Source organism: Trachurus trachurus (genome assembly GCF_905171665.1).
Source record: "Trachurus trachurus genome assembly, chromosome: 9".
Classification (NCBI taxonomy): Eukaryota; Metazoa; Chordata; class Actinopteri; order Carangiformes; family Carangidae; genus Trachurus; species Trachurus trachurus.
Window position 1 is genome coordinate 22,520,800 of NC_139895.1, and position 24,601 is coordinate 22,545,400.

Sequence of the window (24,601 nt, forward strand, 5' to 3'; positions counted from 1 at the left end):
TAGTATTTTCTCGAATTATTTAGCACCTCCTCGACAAAAGAGCTGGGAATCTGACCCTAGAGCGAGACTCTATCAGGGCTCACGTTTCAGCTGTCACAGGCTTACACTTGCTTTTTAGCTGCTGTGCTGTCACCTTTGATGTTTGATCTCTGGCAAGTTAATTAATATGTCATAAAATTTTAATTTATCACCAATTTTAAATGTGCTCTGAATGCAGCCATCAGAAAATGTAAATGTAATATATTTAAAAGCAAAGAAGAGCAACTATACACACAGCTGATTAATCATTTCTGTTGTTCACATGAGGGCAGTGTTTCGTCACTTGTTCCAAATAGCAAACACAGAAATTAAAGTTATTTGACTTCACATTTACTGGGACAAATCAGTGTGTCCAGGATTTGTATAGGCAAAACATGAGCTCCTGTTTTGGAGAGAAGGGCTCTTTATGTGTCTGCTTTACTGCTGTTGAAATATTTAAACAATCTTGTACAGTAGCCAGTGTAAGATAAAGGAGGCCCTCGTCATCTACAGGCTCTGATACCTTCTGCAGTCCTTGTGTTTGGGTGTCGTGCTGTAAGCTGCATCATCACGACCATTCAGGAAGCTGCAGCAGAGTTGGTGTTACTATGTTGTGCGTGAAACATCTCAGGCTTGAAATGTGAAGCTAGAATTTAGCATTTGTCTCGACAGAGCGTATGTCACAAATCTTGACATTCTTGAATGGATGCGGCTCAAAATTACAGATTTGCAAGTTGAACATAATGTGCACATACTGAAGCAAACATCCCCCTTTCTTAAAAATAGAAAAGCCCTGTTCGCCTTTTCTAATCTTAGGTTTCTCCAGGGCTGTATTTGTGTTTCACCATGGCACAGCTTTTACACAGTTTTCAATGTAAAATGTTCAATAAAGACAGAAACATCAATACCAACACTTTTATTAATCATAAGCAAAACAAAGTTGTCATTTTGTAAACAATAAAACTGTCACTTACAGAGGAAGCATCTGTCTGGAAACATCTGAGGATAAAAATCAAGTCTGAGGTTCAACGGAAGTAAAGTAGAAGAGTAATTAAACATGACAAAATCCTGGCCCATACGTCACATATATTGTATATCACACACTATTTCTCTATCATTAACTGAAGTAATAGGACAGGAAGTTGAATCAAATTGATCTGATAAGTAACCAGCCACATTGACTTTTTTTTAAGCTCAAGCTGTTACACTAGCAGAGCTGGCCAACTATCTGTCACTGTACTCAAGTTTTTTTTTTTCTCATTAAAAATCATTACATTAAAAATAATAACCATAATTTACCTTATACAGTAATATTTAGAAAACTCAAACCCTTATTCACAAAGATTTCATACCAAAAGAAAGCCTGCTTTAATGTGCATGCCAGTTGAAGGCAGATCAAAATTACTCACCACATAAATGATATATAGACAAACATATGTATTCTTTCTCTAACTTCAGCTACCCAGAAATAACACAGTTACAAATGATACTTTTGGTAAAAAAAAAAAAAAATCTTTGTCAAATAGGTTCGTACAGTAAGATACAATATGATATGATATAAAATAACATTATGGAAAAACAAATGTAGGTAAATATGAATGTAAATAAAGACTTTTTTTCTTCTTAAGTCCAACAGGTCAAGTTTACTGCTTTATTTACAGCACTAAAGATTTTTCTCTAAAAGACTGTTTAAGCCAATGGAGCTTAGCTGCTTAAAAGATGTCGTAGCGTACAGCAGGACAGACTGAGGAGATTCCTCTGTCTTGGCAGGCATATGGAGTAATACATCTCTCTATTAAAACACACATTTTCATTTATACCTGGTAATTGTGGGAAATTCAAATACAGTTATTTCTATGTTACGATATTCCCTTTTTCTTGTCGTTCTCCCCTTTATAAAAACATGAAGTGATGCAACCTCAATAACACAACGGTTTGATGTTAGGCTGTTGAGAATGGGTCGTTCTGCGATCACTGATAAAAGATAAAACTAATCAATGACCTTGCCCACATTTCCAAATCCCCTCACTTAGTCTCCACATGAATCAGAAACGAGATGTGGGTAACATTTGTAGACTTTTGCAAACACATTTGAGTGTTCTTCTGTTTTCTTTTTTCTTTGTGATAATACTTGATATTTCTGTGTAAGTGTTTAGATTTTAGTGTTTAAAATTTTTCATTTTTCGTATGAGGTATGATCTTCACTTCTATATGTCTCCGTCTGTGAAAAGCTCTTTCAATTAAAAGATGTTTTACACATACTGTTTCATGTCATAGTTGAAACTTTTAACCTCTTTTGCCATCCAGACCCTTGGTCTTGGTCTAGTGGTGGTGGCCCTTTTTCAGGTGGCAGGTGCACACCTGCTGACCGGAGCTGGAGCTCTGCTGCGCCTCCTCCCTGTGCCTCGACTGCTCTTTGTGCTTCGGCTCCTCCTTTCGCTTTTGCACCTCCTCTACCTCCCGGACCTTCCTGGCCTCCTGGCGCGGTGATGACCTGACATCTCTCCCTCTCTCTCCCACCAGAGCCTTCGAGGGCTGGCGCAGGTTCTTGGGGGAGGCCATAGTCTGGACCCTCTTGACATGGTCGACAGCATAAGGCCTGTCCTGGAGCTCACTTGAATTCTTGTGTCCAGCAGTCTTATCTGCCATATACTTCCTGGGTGGGTTAGGAGGGGGCTTGTAGGCCTCCAGCTTGCGCTTATGACTCATGGCAGAGGCACAGCAGATGATGAAGACCATGACAATGAGGAGAGAGGTCACAACGATGATGATGAGCAAATTTTCCTGCAGGAAATCCACCACTCGGCTCAGGACGAAGTCCTTCAGGCGGATCATGGTGGTGGTGATGCTGTTGGTGAGGGTGGGAGGTCCAGTTGCAGTGGTGATTTGTACAGGTGCACGGGTGGAGAAAGAGACTGGGAAAAGGAGCTCCAGCTCCGCGTCACCACTGCTGTCCATGGAGGCATTGTAGTACATAGGAGCAGAGTGACACACACTGCACCACAGTGAGAGCAGGGTCACACAAGTGATGTGAAGAGCCAAGTGAGACTTCATCTTGTGAGTCCTGTGAAAACAACAAAAGGAGCTGTTTTTAATTCAGGATCGGGGAAAAAAGAAAAAAAAAATTGTACTTGCACTACAATGCCACTTTAAGAAAACATGTTAAGAAAAACATTATTTACTTTCCTGCAGACGGTTAGATGAGAAGGTTCTGTACATTAATTATTCAGATAGAGTCACAGGGTGATTAGCTTACGGTAGCTTAATTTAACATGTCAAGACAGAAAACAAGCAGAAGCAGCCTGTCCAAAGCGCACAGATTAACCCATTAATTTGTGATTAATCAACAAGCTATAATGAGCAGTTGTGTTCATATGGGGACAGGGCCGTTGTATAGGGGAGAAAGGTGATGATAATTCTAGGGGCCCAGCGCCCAGTAGGGCCCACAAAAAAACCCAGTAGTCTAATCTTTGTATGACTGAATTATTCTGCATAAGACCCTGACTAATACTCATAGTAATGCTGCATTAGCATTAAAACAAAGTAGGCTAAATAAAAAATGATAATACATACGTAGTCTAAGAAAAAAAAGTGGAAAAGTCAGGGGCCCACTTTAGTATTCTTTCAGGGGGCCCAGAATTCCTAGCAACGGCCCTGTATGGGGAGTCAGATGAAACGATCTCATGGCAAACACATAAAAGCACAGACTCAAGCTGTGGAGGTGCTGACAGAGGTTTAGTTGAACAGAGCCACGTCAGATCATGGGCTCCTACTTTTATACTTGGGGTCATTCCTATGTTCCCACAGCCCTATGTTCCCACAGCCTTATGTTCCCACATTTCTAACTTTTGTTGTCACTGAAAATTAGGCCCTATGTTCCCACAGCCCTTTGGTCCCACCATTGGTTGTGTTTAGGCAATGAAGAAAGGAGTTGGTTAAGTTTAGTAAAAAAAAGACCCGGTAGAGGCTAGACAGGCCAGATAGGTAGAGCCCAGATAGGTAGAGAGTCCAGTGGGAACATAGGGCCTAATTTTGAGAAAAATCTTAGAATTGTGGGAACATAGGGCTGTGGGAACATAGGGCTGTGGGAACATAAGGCTGTGGGAACATAGGCATGGACCCCTTTACTTTACTTTATGCTAAGCTAAGCTCATTGCACTTGCACTAGTTTCATATGTAGCTAATGTACAGGCCTGGTGGTGTCATCCTGCTGTCATCAAGCCAACAAACAGTGTTTTCCCCAAAACATTTTAGTTGTTCAATACGAAGGAGGTGTTCCTCTCACATTTATCCAGTTTGAATGGTTTTTAGAGGCAAAACTATCCCGTAGTTCTCAACTGTAATAAAAAAAAAAGGTGTTGAGAAAAGTCAGGAAGGGGTCAAAATTATTTGTGTTTCGATGTATTTTACTTATTTTAATCATCTTGCAACCCCTCTTATTTTTCTTGCTAACTGTTAAGCCACTATGCTAACAAGCCTACTGACAATCAGTTGCACAGCAGACACACACTGATAAAATAATCTCATGTTTTAGGGCTGCTTCCATCTGAAATGTAACCCCAGTATCCATCTCGACTCAGTCTTGCACCAGGTCTATTTTAGCAGGCAGCAGAGTAGCCATTACTTATTTGGGGTGGAGACAGTGAGTTTGGTGCTGAAGGCCTTATAATTTGTGAAGAGGAGGGCGGCCACCCATCCACCACACCAAAGTCAGTAGGAAGCTATATACCAGAGGGAGCACAGAGGCGTGGGAGACCTGTGGCTGTGGCCTCTATATTTACACTGGGCACCAGCTGCTGCACACCAGCCCACAGCAGCACAGGCCCGATGAGGATATTTCTGCCTCCAGGGGAAACCTGCATTTACTTCCAGTACAACTGACTAAATAAACTTACCGACCCAATTTTTCCATTATTTTGTCTTCACCTCAATGTGAAATGAAACTTTAACAGAGAAAACTGAAACCTTTAGTGCAGAGCTCAGTCTGGTAGCAATACAATTCTGTTGAACTCTAATCACAGTGTGTAATTACACAGTGCTAAACTGTAAAGACAAGTTTCTAATCAGCATCAGGCTATAGTAGTGAACCTGCTGCCGTTCTGTTTTATGGTCTACGTAGTGCATGTTCGACCCCCCTCCCCCTCCCTGTGTGGTCGAGCATGCACTGTACTCTGCTGGGCCAGATGGTAGGCTGGGTCTTCATCCTTGGATGTACAGCTATAGGACAGCACTGCCCCTTAAATCCCCATAATTACAGCCATAATTACATCCCGTCTTTTACTGCAGGGCTGACATTACCTTCGACTGAAGGCCATCAACCTATGCCATCATCACACTGATATACAATTAATTCATTTTTATGACATCCCATTGAGTGTCTTTGAATTCACAAATGTATGATGGAATCACATAGGAGCTTGTCTGGTAATGTTCACACCGAGTGAAAAACACCATGTTTTTATGACTGCGTCTTGGAGATAGAAATGTAGTGGCCGTCCTACTCAAAAATCAGTAGGATGCACACAGTAGTTTTAAAAATGTCTCAACTCAAAGGTAAAAATGAGCATGCTTGGTAAAATGTGGATCTGCTGCAGAAAACTTGTCTTACATGAAACCTCATTACTGTAAACTCTGAAATCTAAAGGCTCTGTGAGGTTAAAAAAAAAAGAAAAGAAAAAAATGTTCCATTAGTATATGATAAAACTCAATCATGTCATTGATAAATAGATGTAGATAATGTTAGCAAGAGAGGAATAAGTATCTGCATTTCTTTACTCTTTTCTTTACTTAAGTTAAAGTTAAAGTTCTTAATAAAAAAAAAGATGCTCACCCACTAAAAAAGTAGACATATTATATTACAATGTATTATCACTAACATGCAAAGTAACATGTACTAATTCAGGAAATTATATGTGTCTATATACAGTATATAGTTGTTACCTTTTACACTCTGATTTGTGGCAGTGTAAGTGCATATTTATAAATACAGACCATAGGATATGGTTTCCATGAATACATGTACTGGAGTAAAAAGTAAAGTAGGTGAAGTAAGTAAAATATCATGAGTATAAATATAAAATCAAAGAATATAGTTTCTCTCTCCAGCCTCTAAAACCCCTATCTGTACTTAATCTAAAATATGAACCAAATGGATCCTAAAATCTGACTCTTACTGAACGTGTTGTCAATGTTGATACAAAGAGTGGCTTTAAATTCATAATAAATTATATACTTACAGAGAGTGTTATCCTTGGTTATTCTTCTGGACAGCTCAATGCAGTGCAGAGGACAGACAGGAAAAAAGGGGGAGGCAGAGTGATGAGAAGAAAGTAAGAAAGAAAGAGAGTTTCCGAGCACTCGCCCTCCCTGCTATGTTAGACTGAGGTTTTTTCTCACTGGGCTCTAAAAAGGCTCCTCGCTTCAAACTGATGTTCAGCCCTCTATTTTAAACCTCTCCTCCCTCTTTCTTTCTCAGCCTCCCATCCTTAGACCTCATCCTCCTCTTCTTATGAAGCCATCATTTTTATTCAACAGTGTGTATGAATTATGAATTATTATAAGAGAGAACAGTCGTGCGGAAGTGACTGTGTGCATGATGACATTTTTTGTAGCTTACTTATTATATACCGTTAATCTGTAGAAATGGCCTGAAAAGTGTGACTGACCAGAATGTGTAGATTCATTCAAAGCTTGTTAAACAGATACACATCAGCCTTCTGCTTTTAAACTAATGGCAGTAATAGCCTGTAAAGACTCTGCAGCTATAGTACAACAGTCCCATGTTTTAGGGAAATGGGTATTTCTGTACATGGGGCGAGTCCTAAGACTTCACTGCCTCCCACTGAGTCCTCTCTAATTTAGTCCATGTTGATTACAGCCTGTCTGTACATGGCATACAAGACCAGCAAAGAGAGAAAGCACCCTTTTCATCCCAAAACACATGTACAGAGTGAACATATAAACTCCATGGTCTTTTAGGAGCACTTATCTCTGTATACGTCTCTAAATATGCCAGAGATTTATTTAAGGCTGCTCATGTCTCCTTTCTTATTTTATTCAGTTGTTTTGACAGACGGTGTGAGATGTTGATATAATAGTTGGTAAGCTGTAAAGAAGGTGACAATTTACAAAACTAGAGGACGCAAGAGTCTGTTGGCAATATTGAAAACTACAGGGAGAGAGAGTTGCCGTGTGCCGTTTCTATGCTTCACATTTCTGCCATTACAAATCTGCGACTCACAACAGTCCTGCGTTTCTCCCTGATGCTATAACAGAGACGTGTCCTCAAGTGTCACAGTCTATGGTGCCCGTACCGAAACAGTTTGTTGGGTTATTTTTGGTGGCTCTCAAACAATAATAGAGTGCAATAAATCAGCTAAGGCAAAACAATACAGTTCAAAGTATCATCTCTGCTCACAAACCAGGTTCCCACACTTCAAGGACCAAGCATGGCATGATTTGAGGCACATTTATGAATTTCACCTACACAAACTTGTTGTTCTCCATGTACACACATGTAAACATGTACAGTATCTACCAGATAAGACAACATGTCCAAACTGAGTGACTGAACGAAAATGATACATCAACAAATGCAAATTGAAAACTGCACAATGAGCCCGTTTTAAAAATTCTTTATTAATTTTTCTTATAATCAATGTTTGATATTTGAAGCATGAATAATGAACAAAAATGCTGAGCAGATCTCCACATGAGGTTTCAACCTGGTTCCTTTTTGTCTGATTTTCTCTCTTGATATTCATACGACCTCCAATATAACAGAGGTTCTGTTGTCTCATGATGCATTATGGCAAGGTGCAGGGAACACAGACAAGGGGAAACATTTATAACCCACCTCCCTTACAAATACCCTCTTCAGCACAACCACAAAACAAAAATGAAATTAAAAAAAAAAAAAAAAAAATACAGAAAATATGGTCATGTTATTTACACATCTTTCACTCTTTTTATTCTAGACCTTTATTACAAACATACATCTATCTTTCAACTGCACATTTCTCCAACCTACAGTGTCCCTTTGGATTGCTATCACTACTACTCCTCAAAACACAGCTCTCGTGCCAACAGTGCTATAAAGAATCCGTAGAGTGGCAGTCTGATATACAAGATAGGGCAGTATAATTAGTCAGATCCACATTTCTGTAGCACTCTGTAGATTTCCAGTCACTAATATTCAAAGACTTCCTGCTCGAATTGCATCTTGACAACACAATGACTGAAAAAGCTGTGCGTTCAGTCGACAGCTTCTTGTTTTTAGCTTCTTCTTTTTTTTTTACTTTTTTTTTTTTTTTTTATGTGTTGAATACCCGTACCGAGGTGGAAAGTGTCAAAATGCCAGGGGCATGATGCTTTTAACAAACCCTGACCAGCAATGCTGCCTGGTGTATTGTGGGATATCATCCAGGTGGCCAACATACAGTACTTTAGGAACAGGGTCCTTTGAACATAGTGTCTGCACTAAATATAGCACCTCAAAGTGGTTTTAAAATTCGGGCACCTACCAACGCTTCCATTTACTACACGAATCTACTCACACAACAGTCCCCTACAAACACTTCCATGGTCACCTCTATGGCACTTTCAGGTCTTTACAGTGGTAACAATTGTTGAAGGCAAATAACAGACTGAACCATTACCCGTCTCGGCTTCCCACTGGGAAACAAATCTACAACATCAAGAAAATAGAGCTTTTTATCAGAGCAACGTGGCTCAGGTTGGACAATTCAACGGTTCAATGTTATTGAAGTAACTAAACTGAACGGGGGGATCCGAGAAATAACCATTAAAAAAAAAAAAAAATGTGGAAGTGCTAAGAGGGATATAAGCACAGCTGGAACAAGAAAACAGGCTAAAATTAACAGTGAACTATTCAATTCAACCAGGTTAGAGGCAAGTTTTGGATCATCTACTGAGAATCCATTTGATAACAACCCACCAAAGAAGAAACAAAGCAGGAACATCCATAGTGACAGGTACCAAAAAGGCCAAAGACATGAGGCACATATTCACACACAATCTCGGCCTTAAAGGTTGATTGTGAACAGTTTCTGTAGCAATCTCCAGTTTTATCACAGTCAAAATAGTCAAGTCAATGTGTGATTACTTGGTGTCGTCTCATATCAACTCCTGTTTGGTTTGTACAGAAATCACACATATCTGAGATGGCATGTAATGCAAAGGAACCGTGACAGAAAATAGTCACACTACACTTGACTAAACTTGTGTGCTGGGCTAACCGGTGAATACTAAACACTGAGGTTGGTGACTGAACCTCTCACAAAAACAAAAGCAGGGCTGACAGACGATTTTCTACACAGAAGGTTGAAAATCCACAAAGTTGGTGTTTTCCTTGGGCAGCACATAAAATGTCACAATAACAACGAACCAGTGTAACCGAGTCACTACAGTATAGACTTGACAGAATGAGGAATGTTACAGGAGCACCCCCCCACCCCCACCCCCCCGCACCAACAAGAGCCAATCAATCAGATTTGTGGAATGTATTTTTTCATTTTCTCCAATAAGCACACAGTGCATGTTAATGAAGCACAAGAGAAGAGAGGAATGCATGTTTACGTGGGCTACTGTGTCCACAGTCAGAATGATGTGAAGCGACGGGAATGAAAAGAAAAGAAAAGAAAAGAAAAGCAGAGAGCAGGTTTTGATTTGTGCAGCTTCAACACAGACAGAAAGAATTTGTTCTAGATGATTTATCTGAGACTGCGGCAGCTAAACACGTCTTCAGTCAAGTTTATTGGCATGTCGAGCTTCATTTTCTAACAACTGAAAATATTTTAATTCCACAGAAAGTTATTGATGAAGTTCTTCTTGTATAACCTGCACTGAACTTCCCTGTTTGTATTTTGAATATTCCCACAACAGAGAGAACGAAATACTGTTAAGGAGGTGTAAACAAAATTCAGTTTTGGCAAAAAATTTTGGAGTACGGTAACATGGAACAGCGATACCTCTTTTAAAAAAAAAAATATTTGGGTTTACAATAGTAAATGGGAGCTGCTGCTGACATTGACATTTTCTTGGTCATTATTCTAAAATGAAAAGAATTATGTAAGACCTTATTGTACAAGTAGACAAAATAAAAAGTCACCAAAAAAGCAAAGAGTATTTTCTGCTAAATTTGCCACACGTCCTTCTTATTCCACCTGTGTTAAACTGAGGGTCGGGGGCTGGCTAAGAAAAAGTTCATCTGGAATGTTGCTAGGGATCGTTGCTGGGCAGGACTCGGACAAAACGCCGTCACTGAAGAGGCAGTGTCCGGTCCTGCCCACCCCCAGCCAAAGGAACGTCCTGAATTGTAGCGGGTTGGGTAAAGGGTCTTTAAATGGCCACTTTGGACATTTGCTCTTCAAGGTTGATGATTCGCTTCTCCTGACTGCTGACCAGGTCCTTGAGGGATTTGATTTCTTTCAAGATCTCCTCCAGCTTGGCTTCAGATTTCTGTGGGAGACACAAGAGACAAATGAGACCTTTTGTCATGTTGATGCAGCCACTCATAAACCTGATACTGTATGTCTCGATATCGAAGACACCGACTGTGTCAAAAGCAGGGACTGGTACTCTGAGGGTTAACGTGTTACGCCAGCACTGGAGCCAAGTGGGCTGTGATTACAGAGCAGGATTGCAGAAAGACACATGGGCTGGGTCCTGGGCGGGAGGCTGTGTTGTGGGTGAGGTGCGGCAGGACGCCCAGCAGCAGGCGCCCAGAGCAGCAGCAGACCCCTCAGTTTGTGGGTCAGAGAGTGGGTTGAACAACATCTACAAACCACCTCATGAAGACAGACAGGAATCTGCTCTGCTTCTTCTCCACACAATTTGTTTAACACTATGAGCTCCAGGGAAGCAGCTACAGAGAGACCAGAGCAGCAGTAAGCGGCGCTGATGTCTGATGATACCGAAATATAATAGTATGGACTGATTGTCCATAACCTCAGTACTTCAAACAAACCACATGACTATTTAATTTATTATCTTTGGAAGAAATCTTTTAATGCAATAAAAAACATTTCCCAGTTCTAATGTCTGAGGTGTGAGGGTTTACTGCTTTTCTTGTCTTGTTTTGTTTTAATCAAGGTCTTTTTCTTTTGGAAACTACCCCACTAACTCACACACCCACACTCTCTCAAATAACAAACAAACAGACAAAAAAAACAGTATAGCATACAGAGATCACATCCATTAAAAAAAGGATAGAAAAGATAAATAACATGAAACTGAAAAGAAATAACAGAAGGCAGCAGCAGCACTATCTTGTTGGCCTCCATATCTTCAGCTTTTCCTGTTTGGTTCATTTTCACTAATTCATTTGGTTCTGAGCTGTTGGTTGGAAAATTAAAACCATATCAAGACATCACCTCTTCACCTCCTTGGGAAACAGTGCTAGGCTAATATGAGACGCTCCAAAGGGTTTAGAAAAACCAAATACTCACAATCGATGGAGTCGGGGAGGCAGACTTGTTGGCAGGGCTCGAGTTCTCTGTGTTCTTGGTCGCCTTGCTGTCCAAAATGTTCTTTTTGACCACCTTGAACTCGCGGTTCTTGCCCGGCACGTAGCCGTTCCTGAGGGAGATTGGTATGGGGTCTCCATTCTTGCCCTCAAACCACTCCTCGGCCTCCAGGGCAGGGTCAGGTCCAGCTGTGTCTGGGTACAAGTCGTCCTGGAACAGGTCCGACTGAGGGGGTAGAAAAGAGTGACCAGCTGTGAGGAAAAGTCTAGAGCCAGCACATTGTAAGACAAGGCCTCACTGTGCAGCCTGTGATTCGTCAGGGCACATTAGTGGTGCAGTAGCTGTGTGCAAAGTGGTAACTTGGGATGAGGACTCACCTTTCTAGGCACAGTCATCACAATAGGCTCACACTTCCTCTCATGCAGTTTATAGAACCTGGAAACAGACAAAATCAAACCAATTACCCGCAAGCCAGTGAATCATGAAACCAAATACACACTACGGCCCCCCTGTGAGATAAATGAATATGTTCTGCCTCCTGGTGGTGAAGCTCAGAGCTCCACAGTAGATGTGGCTGAGTAAACTCTAAACTCAAGATGAATTCTGTAGTAAGAAATGATGAGAAGTCGTGTATCTTTGATTAACTTACCTCGCAATTTCACACTTGTTGACATCAAGGCCCCTTTTGGGCATGTAGCCCATGCCCCTCTGGGGCTCCTTGGTGGCAAAGGTGCTGAGGAAGTGAACATATGGAGCCTCGTCTGTGATTTCAAAGTAACGGATGCTGCTGTCACCCTGTCGAGAAATAAAGTGTTTTCATTTCTGCATTAAGTTACGCTGAAATTAAATGTAATGTGCACCGTTATAACAATAGCTGATGTAATTACTGAGTGTTAAAAAGCAGCACACCTTCCCACAGAGGTAAACAACGCTGGTGTCTGGATCATAGAACGGCAACAGTACTCCGTTGCTGGTGTCCATCTCATTAACAGTCATGGGATCCTCCATGTTTTGCTGGGGGAAAAAGTATAACGATAAATCAGAATACTGTGGAAGAGACTGCAAATATAGAAAATGGAAAAAAAAGTGATGGGCTTGAAAAACAGGACGACGTGGGTGAAATTTTAATAGCTGTGGAGAATTGTAGATTCCATCGTAATAAAGTTGTGAATATAGTGATCATTTCTAACATGTGAATGGTTTTATTTATGGTGTTGGTGTTATGACTGTGGTGTAAATCAACAGTTGAAACTTCTTCTTCTTCTTCCAAGACCGACATCTTACATAATTATATGATTACATGTGACATGTGGAACCAGTGAGGAGAAGTGCAGCGAGTCAGCGTTCATGAAGCAGCCTACCGTGTTCCAGAGGGCTAGCTGTCTCTCACTCATGCGGCTGAAACCTGTGGTGAGGACGTTTCCATCAGCCAGGAAAATGGCTCTCATTGGGCGAGCACCCTCATGCGCCTTCTCCTTCTCCTGTGAAGTGCAGTTTATAGGTCAACATGATGGATGCGTGGCATGTCACCATTTCTTGAACTTGTTTATTATGGCACTTTTACTTTAGCAGCATAAAAAGAAAAGATCTGTGCGTGAATCTCTTCCGACTAATTTTGCTTTGTTGTTCTCTTGCAAATCACAGTGTAAGCTCTACTTTTAGATAAACGGCAATATAAATCATATTATTCAGCTCAGACTTTGTTTCCTTCTGAAGGTCAGCGACAGCTTTACAGCAATGAACCAGTTCAGAAATAATTCAGGGTTGAACTCAAGTACAGTTTTAAGAGCCAACCTCTATTTGACCACACCTGGATTAATATTTACCTCTCACACAGATACAAGCAAATAAACAAGAAAATATCTGAAAAGTGCTTACAGCAATAATCATCTCCTTGCGAGGGTCAATGACACGGATGCCCTTGTCCTTGCAGGAAGTGCAGATGAGGCTACCGTTGCGGTTCCAGCACACATTGTAAATGACATCAGGGTGCATGTCCTCCAGGTTGATCATGGCCTCACCTGTGCCCACGTTCCAGATGATGACCTGGTTGTCACAACCTGGGGACAGACACATGTAAGGTTGTGCAGCCAAACAGTATATCAAATTCACACACAGTGTCCTGTGTTTGCTATAAGTTGCAAATTAGTGCTCAAACAGACTTTCAGCAAGCTCCGGAGCAACTCTCAGGACCAAGGAGATTCTTTTTTACCTGCACTAAGAAGGACATTGCGAGCTGTTGGGTGCCATGTGATGATCCCAACACGCTTGGAGTGGCCCTCCAGTACCACCACTGGCTCAGACATGGAAGTGACGAGGCCATTCTCAGGAATCTGCCACACCTGTAGAGAACATCGACAGGACAGAGGTCAGGAACAGAAAACAGACAGGAACCCCGCATCAGATATCACGCGAGTACAGGCACAAAAAAACTTGTAGTTACCAGACTACACCTGAGGGAGGCAGCAGCAACTAAGACTCCAGTGGCTATGATTCACTGACAGATGGGACGTAGTCATATTTTAAAAGAACACAGTGAGCTTTCTTGTCATCAGAACTGGTGCGGTAGTGATCGTTCTTCCAGTAGTATGACCGGTATGCGGGCAACTCAGAGGGTTAACTGAGTTTTGAGGAAAATTCTGATTATAATTCCAGAGGATGAGACCACAAATGTAAATCACTGCATTGCTTAAATATCTGCCATGATTTAATACATGACAATATATATTTTCCATCATACTTTTGTTAGAAAGCTATTTAGATGCAGCACAATATTGCAGCAATTATTAGCTAGTTTTATTCATTCATGATGGGAATGTATTGCAACACAAAGCTGACACTGTGTGTGGCCATTAGGAATTGAAATCCTTCAAATTTGCAAAAGAAGAGCTTTTTGGTGATACATTGTTACCTACAGTACCATACTATCACCTTGTGCATTCCCACAGATGATCAGTTTTTGCTAAATCCATCAGTGCCACTACTTATATAACTCTGTAGGATCCATCTTCATTTAATCGCCCACTTTTATTGAGCAAACTGATACATTTTACAGTGCAAGTAAAAAGGAAAAAGTAGGCTCACATATTTTAATTGGTTTATCAGTGACGTGTAAAAATCCCATGGTATAGATGAAAAAACTATCAGACAGTATGTGTGTTGGCTGTGAACTTTTCCCATCAAATGTCACAGAGAGCAGAGCCACTCATAGTTCCTGTCTCTATAAATGGCTTATAGCTACTTCTGCAAACAAGAAATAAATGTTCCATTGATTTAGGGTGGGGTAACAGGAAGTCAGGACTTTCAGGTGAGGAAGTAGCACCTAAACAGGCAGCACACTCACGTCTGCCTTTCTCAGCCCATATAAGGACATTAGAAGGAAAGTACGACTAGATTCTCAAAAAAGTCAGTGACCTCAGCTCAATAAACAGCTAAATCATTTCCCAGCCCTGATTCCTACAACACATATTTGAGTCTAATCTAATCCAGAGGGTGAGGTCTGCACCCATCCCTGAGTTACAACAGTCCTGCCTTTCGCAATAAAAGCATGTCGGCTCTTGTCACTTATTAGCTCAAGAATGTGTGATGACGTTTTCCCTCAATTAAGAGAGCTGGAGTTCAGGTGTACAGGCGAACCTCACCATCACTGTGCAGTCCTCGGAGCCGCTGGCGATGACCTGATCATTGTGGGGGCACCAGTCAATGTCTAACACCGGGCCTGTGTGACCACACACTGTGGGGTAGGATTTGTCAATGCGTCCCGTCTGTAAAGACAAAGATAAACAACACAGAGTAATGAGATTAGTCTTAGTCTGGACCTGCTTAGAGAACATTGTCCATGCTGGAGGAGTGAGCATGTTTTGAAACAGGACAATTACAGTATAATCCCAAAGCCCACCTGCAAAATTAAGCTCTCACACACACACTCAAACAACATTTAAGAAAAGACGCTTAAACGGATTTATTCTACAATGAAACTACATGTTAGTAAGACAAATTGAAAGGAACCACTACATTTTGAACTGGGCATGTCACATTTTATATACAAACGCACATTACAAGTCAGGTGGATGTCAGAACTTACACAAATACACACATACATTGCATTTTCATTTAAGTCTTCTTACATGGCTCACTGATAAAAAAAAAAAATATTACTGTCTAAAACCAGAGAGTCATCAGTCTTGATCTTTCCCGGATTGCCAAAAAAGAGGCTTGGGTTTTATTGGCACAACACAGAAGCAAAGTGAGATTAGACTTAGCCCCTATTGGACTACCCACAGTAATTAAAGAAAGTTATTAATGGTGACGTCATTATACAGTACACACATGGCATAGTACTAACAGACCATCTCCTCACTTTAAATGTGTAACCCTGAATCTGACACGAAACTGTGCCCAGAAGTTGAAGTTGAAATGAATTTCTGACGCACGCAAACACACACTGGCAAACACACAAAGGACCTTCAATAATTGCCGTCCATCCTCCTAAAACCAGCCTGCAGCTAAATCTGACCTCTGAACTCCACAAGACAGGAGAACCAGGTGCTCTCTCTCTCTCTGCACGGTGAGGTGACTTAGCAAAGCCATGCTGTAGCGACTGGGGAGCCTGAGACACACCCTAGTCTGTGAGCACTCTGAGTACCACTGCAGGGCCAGAGGAATGATGTCACTTGCTGGGGAAAGAGTTGTGATGCTGCTGCAGCCCTATATAAAGCATGATGGCTTCCTTAATACAAAAAAAGAGAGAAAATAATCGCTCAGTGCCCACAGCTATTCTGCCATTATACTGACATAGCAGCAATAATTGGTTTAGCACCACCGCTTACTCCAGGAACAGCACATTCAGTAATGAGTAAGAGGTACAACCAAAACTAGGATTGAACCTCATGAGAACATAACTCAAAGTAATAACTAATATTAATCCAAACAAAAGATGTAAGCTCCTGTACCATGCATTTAACACCAAATAGCCACACACTATGCTTCAAAGGGAATTAAAACAGATTTATGTCAGTATACTCCAAACACATTGGGAGATCACACAAGCAAAATGACATGTTTTAATTCACAAGAAGCAGTGCATTTGACATCAGTCGTTCGACTGTATCTAGGCAGGCCAGATGAGTTTTACATTTTTTACCCAGATCTTTTTTTTTTTAAACCAGCCACAATATGCTGTAGCAATTATAGGTTATGTAATTGTTTGCGTTTCTTCAGTGGCCCTGGGGACTCATTTTTTCCAGTCTATTTCTTCTTTTTAAAAAGGTAATTCTGAATCATGTCTTCTTCCCACTGCAACTCACAAACGCTCCACGTGGTGTGGAAGTCAAACAAACTTGTTTGACTATAAAAAAGGCAGGGAAACTGATACGAGAAGTAACAGTCAAAAGTACCTATCAGACCGAGCTCACCCCCAATTGTAAATTATACATTTATAGATTACGCTGACTTAAATCTATATAAATATAAATACAGGAGGCAGTGATGACTCTTGACACTATTTCTGTCTGCAGGACACCATAACAAGAGTGGAAAATTTAAAAAAGGACAGGATTTGCAGCGGATTTGCAGCTTCACACTTAACAATTTTCGAAAAAAAACACAGTGAGAAAAACACAACTAAACAAAAAAAAAAGGCAGTATCCAGTCCAGGATATGAGTGTCATGTTGCTCAGGCATTCTTGTTCTTAGACATTTCCCTGCCCCTGCCACAGGGGATAATGCAGCTTAGCAGAATACACTTACAGCCTGCTGCTATTACCATATTCCCAGGTAACAAGATTCATATCTAAGAGGCCTCGTATTCAGTGAGACAGCAGATATAAAGGTCAGTACAGTCCCTCAGTGGCTGGACATTCATAAAAAGCACAGTAGGTGACTTGATGAAAATATTAGGCTTGTAACCATGCAGTCACCTGACTGACACAGAGTTGGGCTATGACACATAGTCCAGCTCCAAGTGTAGTGATCAAAGTCCAGTGTATGTGAGAATGTACTCTGTGTTCGTGTACGTGTAGTATGTGAAAATCACAAGATCTTGTCTAAACCTCACCCTAACGGCTGAACACACCCTGAAATCTGCCCCGAAGGAGAGTGTAAAGAAAGCAGACTTTGACACTGCGGTCAACAGGAAGCTCTGAGCCACCATCAGGTATCAGATAACATTACCATTAGATATGACTGAGACTGCTGACTGCTCCTACGCAGCACAGTCCATTTGAGGATTTTACTTTCATTTAGCAAATCCCAGTTTTCAAGTTATTTTCATTGCCAGAGAGACATGGTGTATATGTGCATAGAAATTTCAGATTTATATCACACTTTAGTTAAGGATATTCCCATACATGATGTCTTTAGGTCAGCCGAAACAGGATGTAAAGCAGGAAGTGCACAGACTGATGACCAGGTGTAGCAACAGAAACAATAAACAAACCGATCACAGAGATAAGACGAGCCAACACTTCAAACTTGTGTGCCACGGCACTTCATTTTCTCTAATAATGCTTTACCTTTGACTTCACACTATTGAAAATATCATGTTCAGTCAAGTTCAACATTTTGCACACCCACCGAAAAGATCGCTCTTCGTTATACCATTGTTAAACACGTCCTGTCATGCAAGACTGCCACTATCATTTTGACATCATGGGGCCGAGCCCTTTAATCTTTTCTGATACCAAGTACTTATGGTATATTATATTAAACTATGCTGTGCATTAACACTTAGTGAAACACTGTTTATCTTCACACAGCTGATTTTATGCTTTAAACACACACATGCAATTCTGTGCTGAAGTTTTCCAGCAGATGTTATAGTTTATGTATAAGACAAAAAGGGAGTAAACTGTGACCTGGGTATGTTTACAGCATTAGCACTGTGTACTGCAGATGCACAGTCAAATGTTAGTTATCTGAACCTCAGAGTTCAGTTTGGACTTCAGGCGGTCCTCACAGGGCTGTGAACATCAGCTTCTCTACCAATGACAAGTTTAAAAGATAGATTTTCTTGAATGTAATTACAGCCATAACATTTATGAGAAGCGCATACATTCATGTTTTCTGTCTGGATTTGCAGAAGTCTGCTGGTCAGAGCCGATGAAGATTTGGACCACCCAAATGAGCAGCATTTCAACTTCAATACTCAAGAGACACTTCACAGCCACATCACACATTAGCTCCAGTTCAGACACGCTACAGAGACTGGAATGACCCCTTACATAACTTTCAATTTGCTACAATTTTCCAGTAACATTATTAAACCACCAGAATAAGCTAAAAATAATAATAATTGTACAGTCTTTATTAATAAATAGTAGCTGCTACGGTTGTCACCTAGCAATCAACCATGAAGCCCTTGTAACACTTCTATTAAGCCATGGCGTTCGACCTCCTGATCAACCCGGGCATGGCAGAGGAGACGACAGTTTGACCAGAGAGACACACGTTCTTTACATTCCTCACCTTGGCCCCGGGGACCTCTGGTATGTGTATGGCTAATGAGAGCAAGAGGGCCGCTGAGGTGTCAAATATAGCACCCTTTGAGGTGTTAATGGTGTTTGTGTCTGATATATGATTGAGAATGCCAGGGTCTGGAGAGCTAATACAAGTGGATCTTGCCTCAAGCCTCCATACACATCTGATAACATGATACACAGGCCAGGAATGCTGTTTGTATGAAGTGAGTTCACTGTAATTGCCAGCAGCGCCAATTAAGAGTTTAACTAAAAACAACAATCCAGAGCTCAAGGTAGCTCATAACACAAGCTCAGTGCAATGGGATCAGTGTTGCAGATGGGTTAACCTACGGCGACCCGTTGCATTCAACCCTCTGTCGCTCCAGAAATGCAGCCCTTCAGGCTAATTTGCGAGCCTGAATTTGTCTCAGAATTTGACTCGACTAAAACATCTATAACATCAAGTAGCAAGCACAAGCTTAATGAGACGTTACCTCAGGAGAGGAAGATACAGGGTTATAAATCAGACATTTTATCACAAGGGGACAAACAGTCATTTAGCCAGGTCAGTTGTAGAAATTTTGTTTAATGCAACCAACACAAAACCTCTTGCTCAGACTATAGAAAATTATAAAATGAGAAAGAAAGGGACAGGACAGGGAGACACAGATTTGCCGTAACAACCAATTAGCTGGTTGTGAATTTCCTGTTTGTAGCCATTTGAACCCTGAGCAGAATATAAAACATCTTGACCTACATTTATTTGACAGGAACTAGTTCCTCTCATGCACAGGACTACGTAGCTGCAGCTCACCTCTGTGCTACATGCAAGATAAAAGTGACGCTAAACGCTATCTTACACTACACACTGAGATTATGAAAAGCTACCTACAGTGAAGCCAGCTTGCAAATTAACTCTAAAAGAGATGGGAGCAGGTATTTATTCTAATTCTCCTTCAAGTTTGATCAAATCCTGTTTTCAGATTATTTGACTATCAAATGAGTTGAATAAACCTGGTTCAACTTGTCGTAAATGTTTACTTAGTGCTGTGATAAATCCTGTTGGAGAGGATTCCTCGCAATTTGTTATGAGATCCAAGGTTTACCAACCATATCAAGCTCTTACACCTTGGCTGACAGGTGAACATTTATGTAGGAGTGTTGGTAGCATCAGACTTTCACAACACGGCTAAAAAAGGGCTCCAACAGACCAAACCAGCCAAACAAGAAAATCATCTCCACAGCAACCAGTCTAAGGTACAGAAAACATACTTGGCAAGACATGCAGCATAGAAGTGAGCATCATTTTGCCCTTAAAGGGGGAAAAAATTAACAATCGAAACGATACCTACAGCAACAGTAAGGGGCTAAACTAAGCAGCTGGATACCCAACATGTCCATAACCACCCTACAGACATTTGTATCCTGCGAGAGGAATGTCTGACGCCTAGAAAACAACCAGTTGCATAGCAACAAGTAAGACTGCAGAAAATGAGAGTGAATCACCCAGCGATAGATACAAAGCACAACACTGAAGCGCACAAAAATGGATGACCAAGATTCTCTCAAGGCGAGAGGACATTCTTTTCATTCACACAAGAGGCCAGCACACTTCATGTCCTTGCAGCCCAACATGTGATTCACACATGCACAGCACTAAAGGGTCTTCCATGCCTGCTGTCCAGTGCTGCTCAAGGCTCCATGGAAATTTCCACTTTAACAAGTCTCTGCATCTGTATGGTTGAGACAAACAGCTGAGGCAGGAGCAGCAGCAGTGCTGCTGTCACACCCGCAACCTTTTCTTAAGATTTAAAATGTCTTTATGAGGAACAATACAACCCCGCAGTACAGACGGAGTGGAAACATGAGCTATATTTAGCTGGAGAGATTACGTAGACATACTTATTGAGATATACTGTTTTGGTACATGGCTAGTGAAACCACCGCCTGCATTAGATACATTTGAAATAGTAGCTGAGACCACTATTTCTGAAAAACATTTCAGACCAGTTGCTCTGAATGAAATTTTTAATCACATCTATTGTCAGTGTCCAATTGAAGTACAAGATATTTAGACGATATTTATTTTTATTTAGACGACTGTTCTCATATGTCTAAAGACATGGTTAGTTAATGGTTGGCTGCCAATCACTGATGACAGAGAAAAGCGTATTTCCAGTATGACTATGTTCATAGCAAGTACTGCCACACACTGTAAGGGGACATTGAAAAATAATCAGGAGGGTCATTAACTTCTGTCATCTCTTTGATGAGACTGCTCTGAATAGGTATTGTATTCCCCTGTGAAGGATGTCCTCAGTACACAATGTCTCCACGTCTTCCTACTGTCTCCCCAGTGCACGCTGCGATACAGCCCAGCACCTGTGGCGTGAAAAAATGATCAGCTGCAGAAACAGGCAGCGTATGAAAGAACAGATCCTTTGTGTAATAACTTGAAACATTTCAATGACAACCCAAATAAATTATTATTATTTTGAGATTTTCTTCTGCCAGATTCGGTTAGTCTGTGAATTAACTGCTCTTTTGCGGCTGACATTTAATGTATCACATGGTTGAAAAATAGTTCTGCATACACCATCCCCTATTAAAGAGTCACAGCTTTGTTCTAAGGTTCAGAGCCCAAAAAATAGTCTGGTTTATTTAACAAAGCTATCGGGGCTCACAGCTCTATATGAATAGATTACATCATTCAGTAGCCCAAATCACTATTAACTGAATATCACATTTAAAAAAAAAGGTATAATTCAAGATAATAAATATAATATGGCGCTTGAATACAGTGAATGACTCTGTGACAGAGACAACATCTGACTTCAACCTAGTTCTCTCATCTTGGCCGCTCTTCATATTTCGGCCTATCCCAGAATTCACGTGTGTACCGACACTGCATGAAGCAGCCAATGGCAGGGCAGGGAGGAAATGGTCTTGGAAGGCTGTCAGGCAGGGAGCAGTGAATGACCATATATGGTAAAATCTGCAGTCAGCAGGACTGAGCGGCAGAAGCGGCAAAGGCAGAGGCGACTGAGCAGTATAGAGGTCTTGGAAACACAGGCTGACCAAAGTATGGGGAAAGACCCTGGATATCGCGCACATGCAAGTATTTTGGTGTGAAGAGACAAGAGTGCAGCTCAGTTAGCAGCCAAACTGGTGTATGAGAGACAGAACAGAAATAATGTGTCACTGTGCAACACACCCAGGGATTACTAACAGCAAAGGTTGAGCACTGGATGAATGGTGCATTGAGGGATTGAATCCAAATCAAACACACACTCCACATCTGATCGTCCTTTCTGCACAGAGGCAGCGTTTGAAGCACTAACGTGGAACATGCCTTCTACATTAGACAATACACTGTGTGGTGTTGAGGCTGGAGTTAAGGTCACTGAGCCGAAATAGAGAAAAGAGGAAACTAAAGATGCTAACGATTGACAAAAAGGACTGACACATGGAAAAATAAGACACTGATGGCTAAAACAGGAAGTAAAGCATGGGACATTTAACAAGGGCATGCTTTGATAAGTCAAATAAGCCATAAAAAGGGATATAAATAAAAACAACTGTAATGATTTACCGATGCTTCCCACCTCCTAAACTGAGCAGACAGAGGCGAACTATAAGGAATTTTTCACTGAACACTTGCTAGCTACTGCATTTACTCCCACAGCTTCCTTCATATGGAAATCAGGGAATAAATTAGCAGGCATCCAGCTAGGAAAGAGAAAGGGGGAGATTGAAAGCATGAGGGAAGGGAATGACATGTGTTGAGCAGGACATCTGATGCCCTCTCTATAAATCCCTGTGTTCTGACAGGAGGAAGCAACAATACTCATGGCTGTGCTGAGTCACGAAGGCCTGCCACACTAACCTCACCCCAGTGAGTCACATAAAGAGCCAGTCAAATTAGTCGACTGCTAAAAACCAGGCTCAAACCTCAGGTCAAGTCGCAGATCCACAACATCAACCTCTGCACTCTAGACGATACTTTTCCCCATCTATTTCCTGACACAATTATGACGAATCATCATGTGTATGAGGAGTGGGAGTACAATTCTTTTTTGGGGGGCGGCCACAATTTCAATGCTTTGTCGTAATGATGCAATAGTGTTAGGGGAACAAAGACGGTGCACAGTTGCATATGGTTTAATTGTGAAGGGGGAGCATCATCACACTTCTTCCTCCCCCCAGTCCAAGTGTGGTGATGACAAAGGGCTGTGCTGGGAGTGAGCGTAGGACAAAGGGCCTGAGCAGCTGGCTGCCCACAGAGACTGAGAGCAACACAGCATAGGCAGATGGGTTAGCCGGACAGATGCACCCTCACATTAGAGATGGAAAAGGGGTCGGTGGGTGGGTGGGGACATTGAGGGGATGTCTGTCCTCGGCGCAACGAAAGTAAATGAGACCCAACTGAGTCAAATATCAAATGTCTTTCAATCAACCAGGGAGTTTTATCCACACAGTGCAGCTGATTATGCCAAAACCTCATAAAATAAAATAGACTGAGGGTGCAAGGAAAAGCAGAGTGATCCACACAGAAATCAGCCCCATCAAGGTCTAATAAAACAGCAACTTCATAATCTTTTTCAATTCAGTTTATTAGAAATGTTCTCAGGTGTTTAGACTACCTCTATATTAATATTCCACTGCACTGCAGCGTAGTCATACCATTTACAAGAACAGACTCGCCCCACTTTCGAGACCTGCATTGCCAGCTGAGGCCATACTGAGATTTCCAGATGGACCTGCTTTGTCAGAAAAAAAGCATTTGAGTACTAGAGAGTACTGTGGTGATAAATTCCCCAAAATAGATGTTAAAAGTAAAATCATGGATAAGTTTAAAGAGGAATTAAATGTTTTTCCTATGACCCGGACAGTAGCTGACTTTCTTCGTTACGCAAAGCCTCGGGCAAGGCAAACAGGTTTGGTGGCAATATATAATGGTCACGGTGTCCAAAGTCATGGATTTCACACCCGACTCACGACAATTCTTAAATAACATGGTATTTCCCTTTCGGCTCCAGATTCTCAATGCACGGCCTGTAGAAATGAGGAAAACACTACATCTGAAGGATTAGTCTGTGTCACGCCTGCCAGCCTGAATGTGGGAAGATCTAAAAATCACGAGAGCTTTTTAAAATCTTTCATTAAAGGAAATTGCCTGAGGTTTGCTCTGTACATAAAGATCTTGGTCTCCCACCACTTTTAAAATTCAGCAGTGAAAGTAGACTTTGTTCAACAGACACACCATTACTGTATTGGGACATGGCATGCAGAGGGCAGCTCATTCAAACACAGACAAAGAGAGGAGGGCAGGAGGAGTGTGAAACCAGTCGAGCTCGCAGCCCACCTCCAGTACAAGCTCCGTGCTGAATGAGGCGCTGAGAGGTGTAAGCTGTGTGATGACAGGCCTGAGGATCGGCCCCCTATGCTGGAGTCTTCTCAGATGACATAGCAGTGTACTGGTGAACACTAATTACAGGCCCAGGTTAGATCTGTCAACAGTGTTGCAGTGCTTATGTCACTCATGGTGTCAGGACCTGCCGCTTGGCACTTGCTTTTAGCAGCCAAACAGAAACAGCAGCAGCCAGCAATTCACCACTATCAACCATAATGGCACCCTAG

At 41.5% G+C, this 24,601-nt stretch overlaps 2 protein-coding genes across 2 annotated transcripts in view; both read right to left on the minus strand.

Annotated features, from left to right (window-relative positions):
• Window positions 1-2,340: 2,340 nt before the first annotated feature.
• tmem119a (transmembrane protein 119a) lies at window positions 2,341-2,994 on the minus strand (the record flags this gene model as incomplete). Its single annotated transcript, XM_083978596.1, has 1 exon — window positions 2,341-2,994. The coding sequence occupies one exon, from the start codon at window positions 2,992-2,994 to the stop codon at window positions 2,341-2,343; it is 654 nt and encodes a 217-aa protein (XP_083834722.1).
• A 4,642-nt stretch (window positions 2,995-7,636) lies between these two features.
• The window catches only part of coro1ca (coronin, actin binding protein, 1Ca), a 31,800-nt gene continuing 14,835 nt past the window's right edge, over window positions 7,637-24,601 (minus strand). The window contains exons 3-11 of the mRNA XM_083979952.1: window positions 15,146-15,268; window positions 13,717-13,846; window positions 13,383-13,564; window positions 12,866-12,985; window positions 12,414-12,518; window positions 12,154-12,299; window positions 11,882-11,939; window positions 11,487-11,729; window positions 7,637-10,497 (exon numbers count right to left, since the gene is read on the minus strand). Coding sequence (XP_083836078.1) covers window positions 10,378-10,497; window positions 11,487-11,729; window positions 11,882-11,939; window positions 12,154-12,299; window positions 12,414-12,518; window positions 12,866-12,985; window positions 13,383-13,564; window positions 13,717-13,846; window positions 15,146-15,268 — 1,227 coding nt within the window. The 3' untranslated portion in view covers window positions 7,637-10,377. The remainder of the gene's footprint in view (window positions 10,498-11,486; window positions 11,730-11,881; window positions 11,940-12,153; window positions 12,300-12,413; window positions 12,519-12,865; window positions 12,986-13,382; window positions 13,565-13,716; window positions 13,847-15,145; window positions 15,269-24,601) is intronic.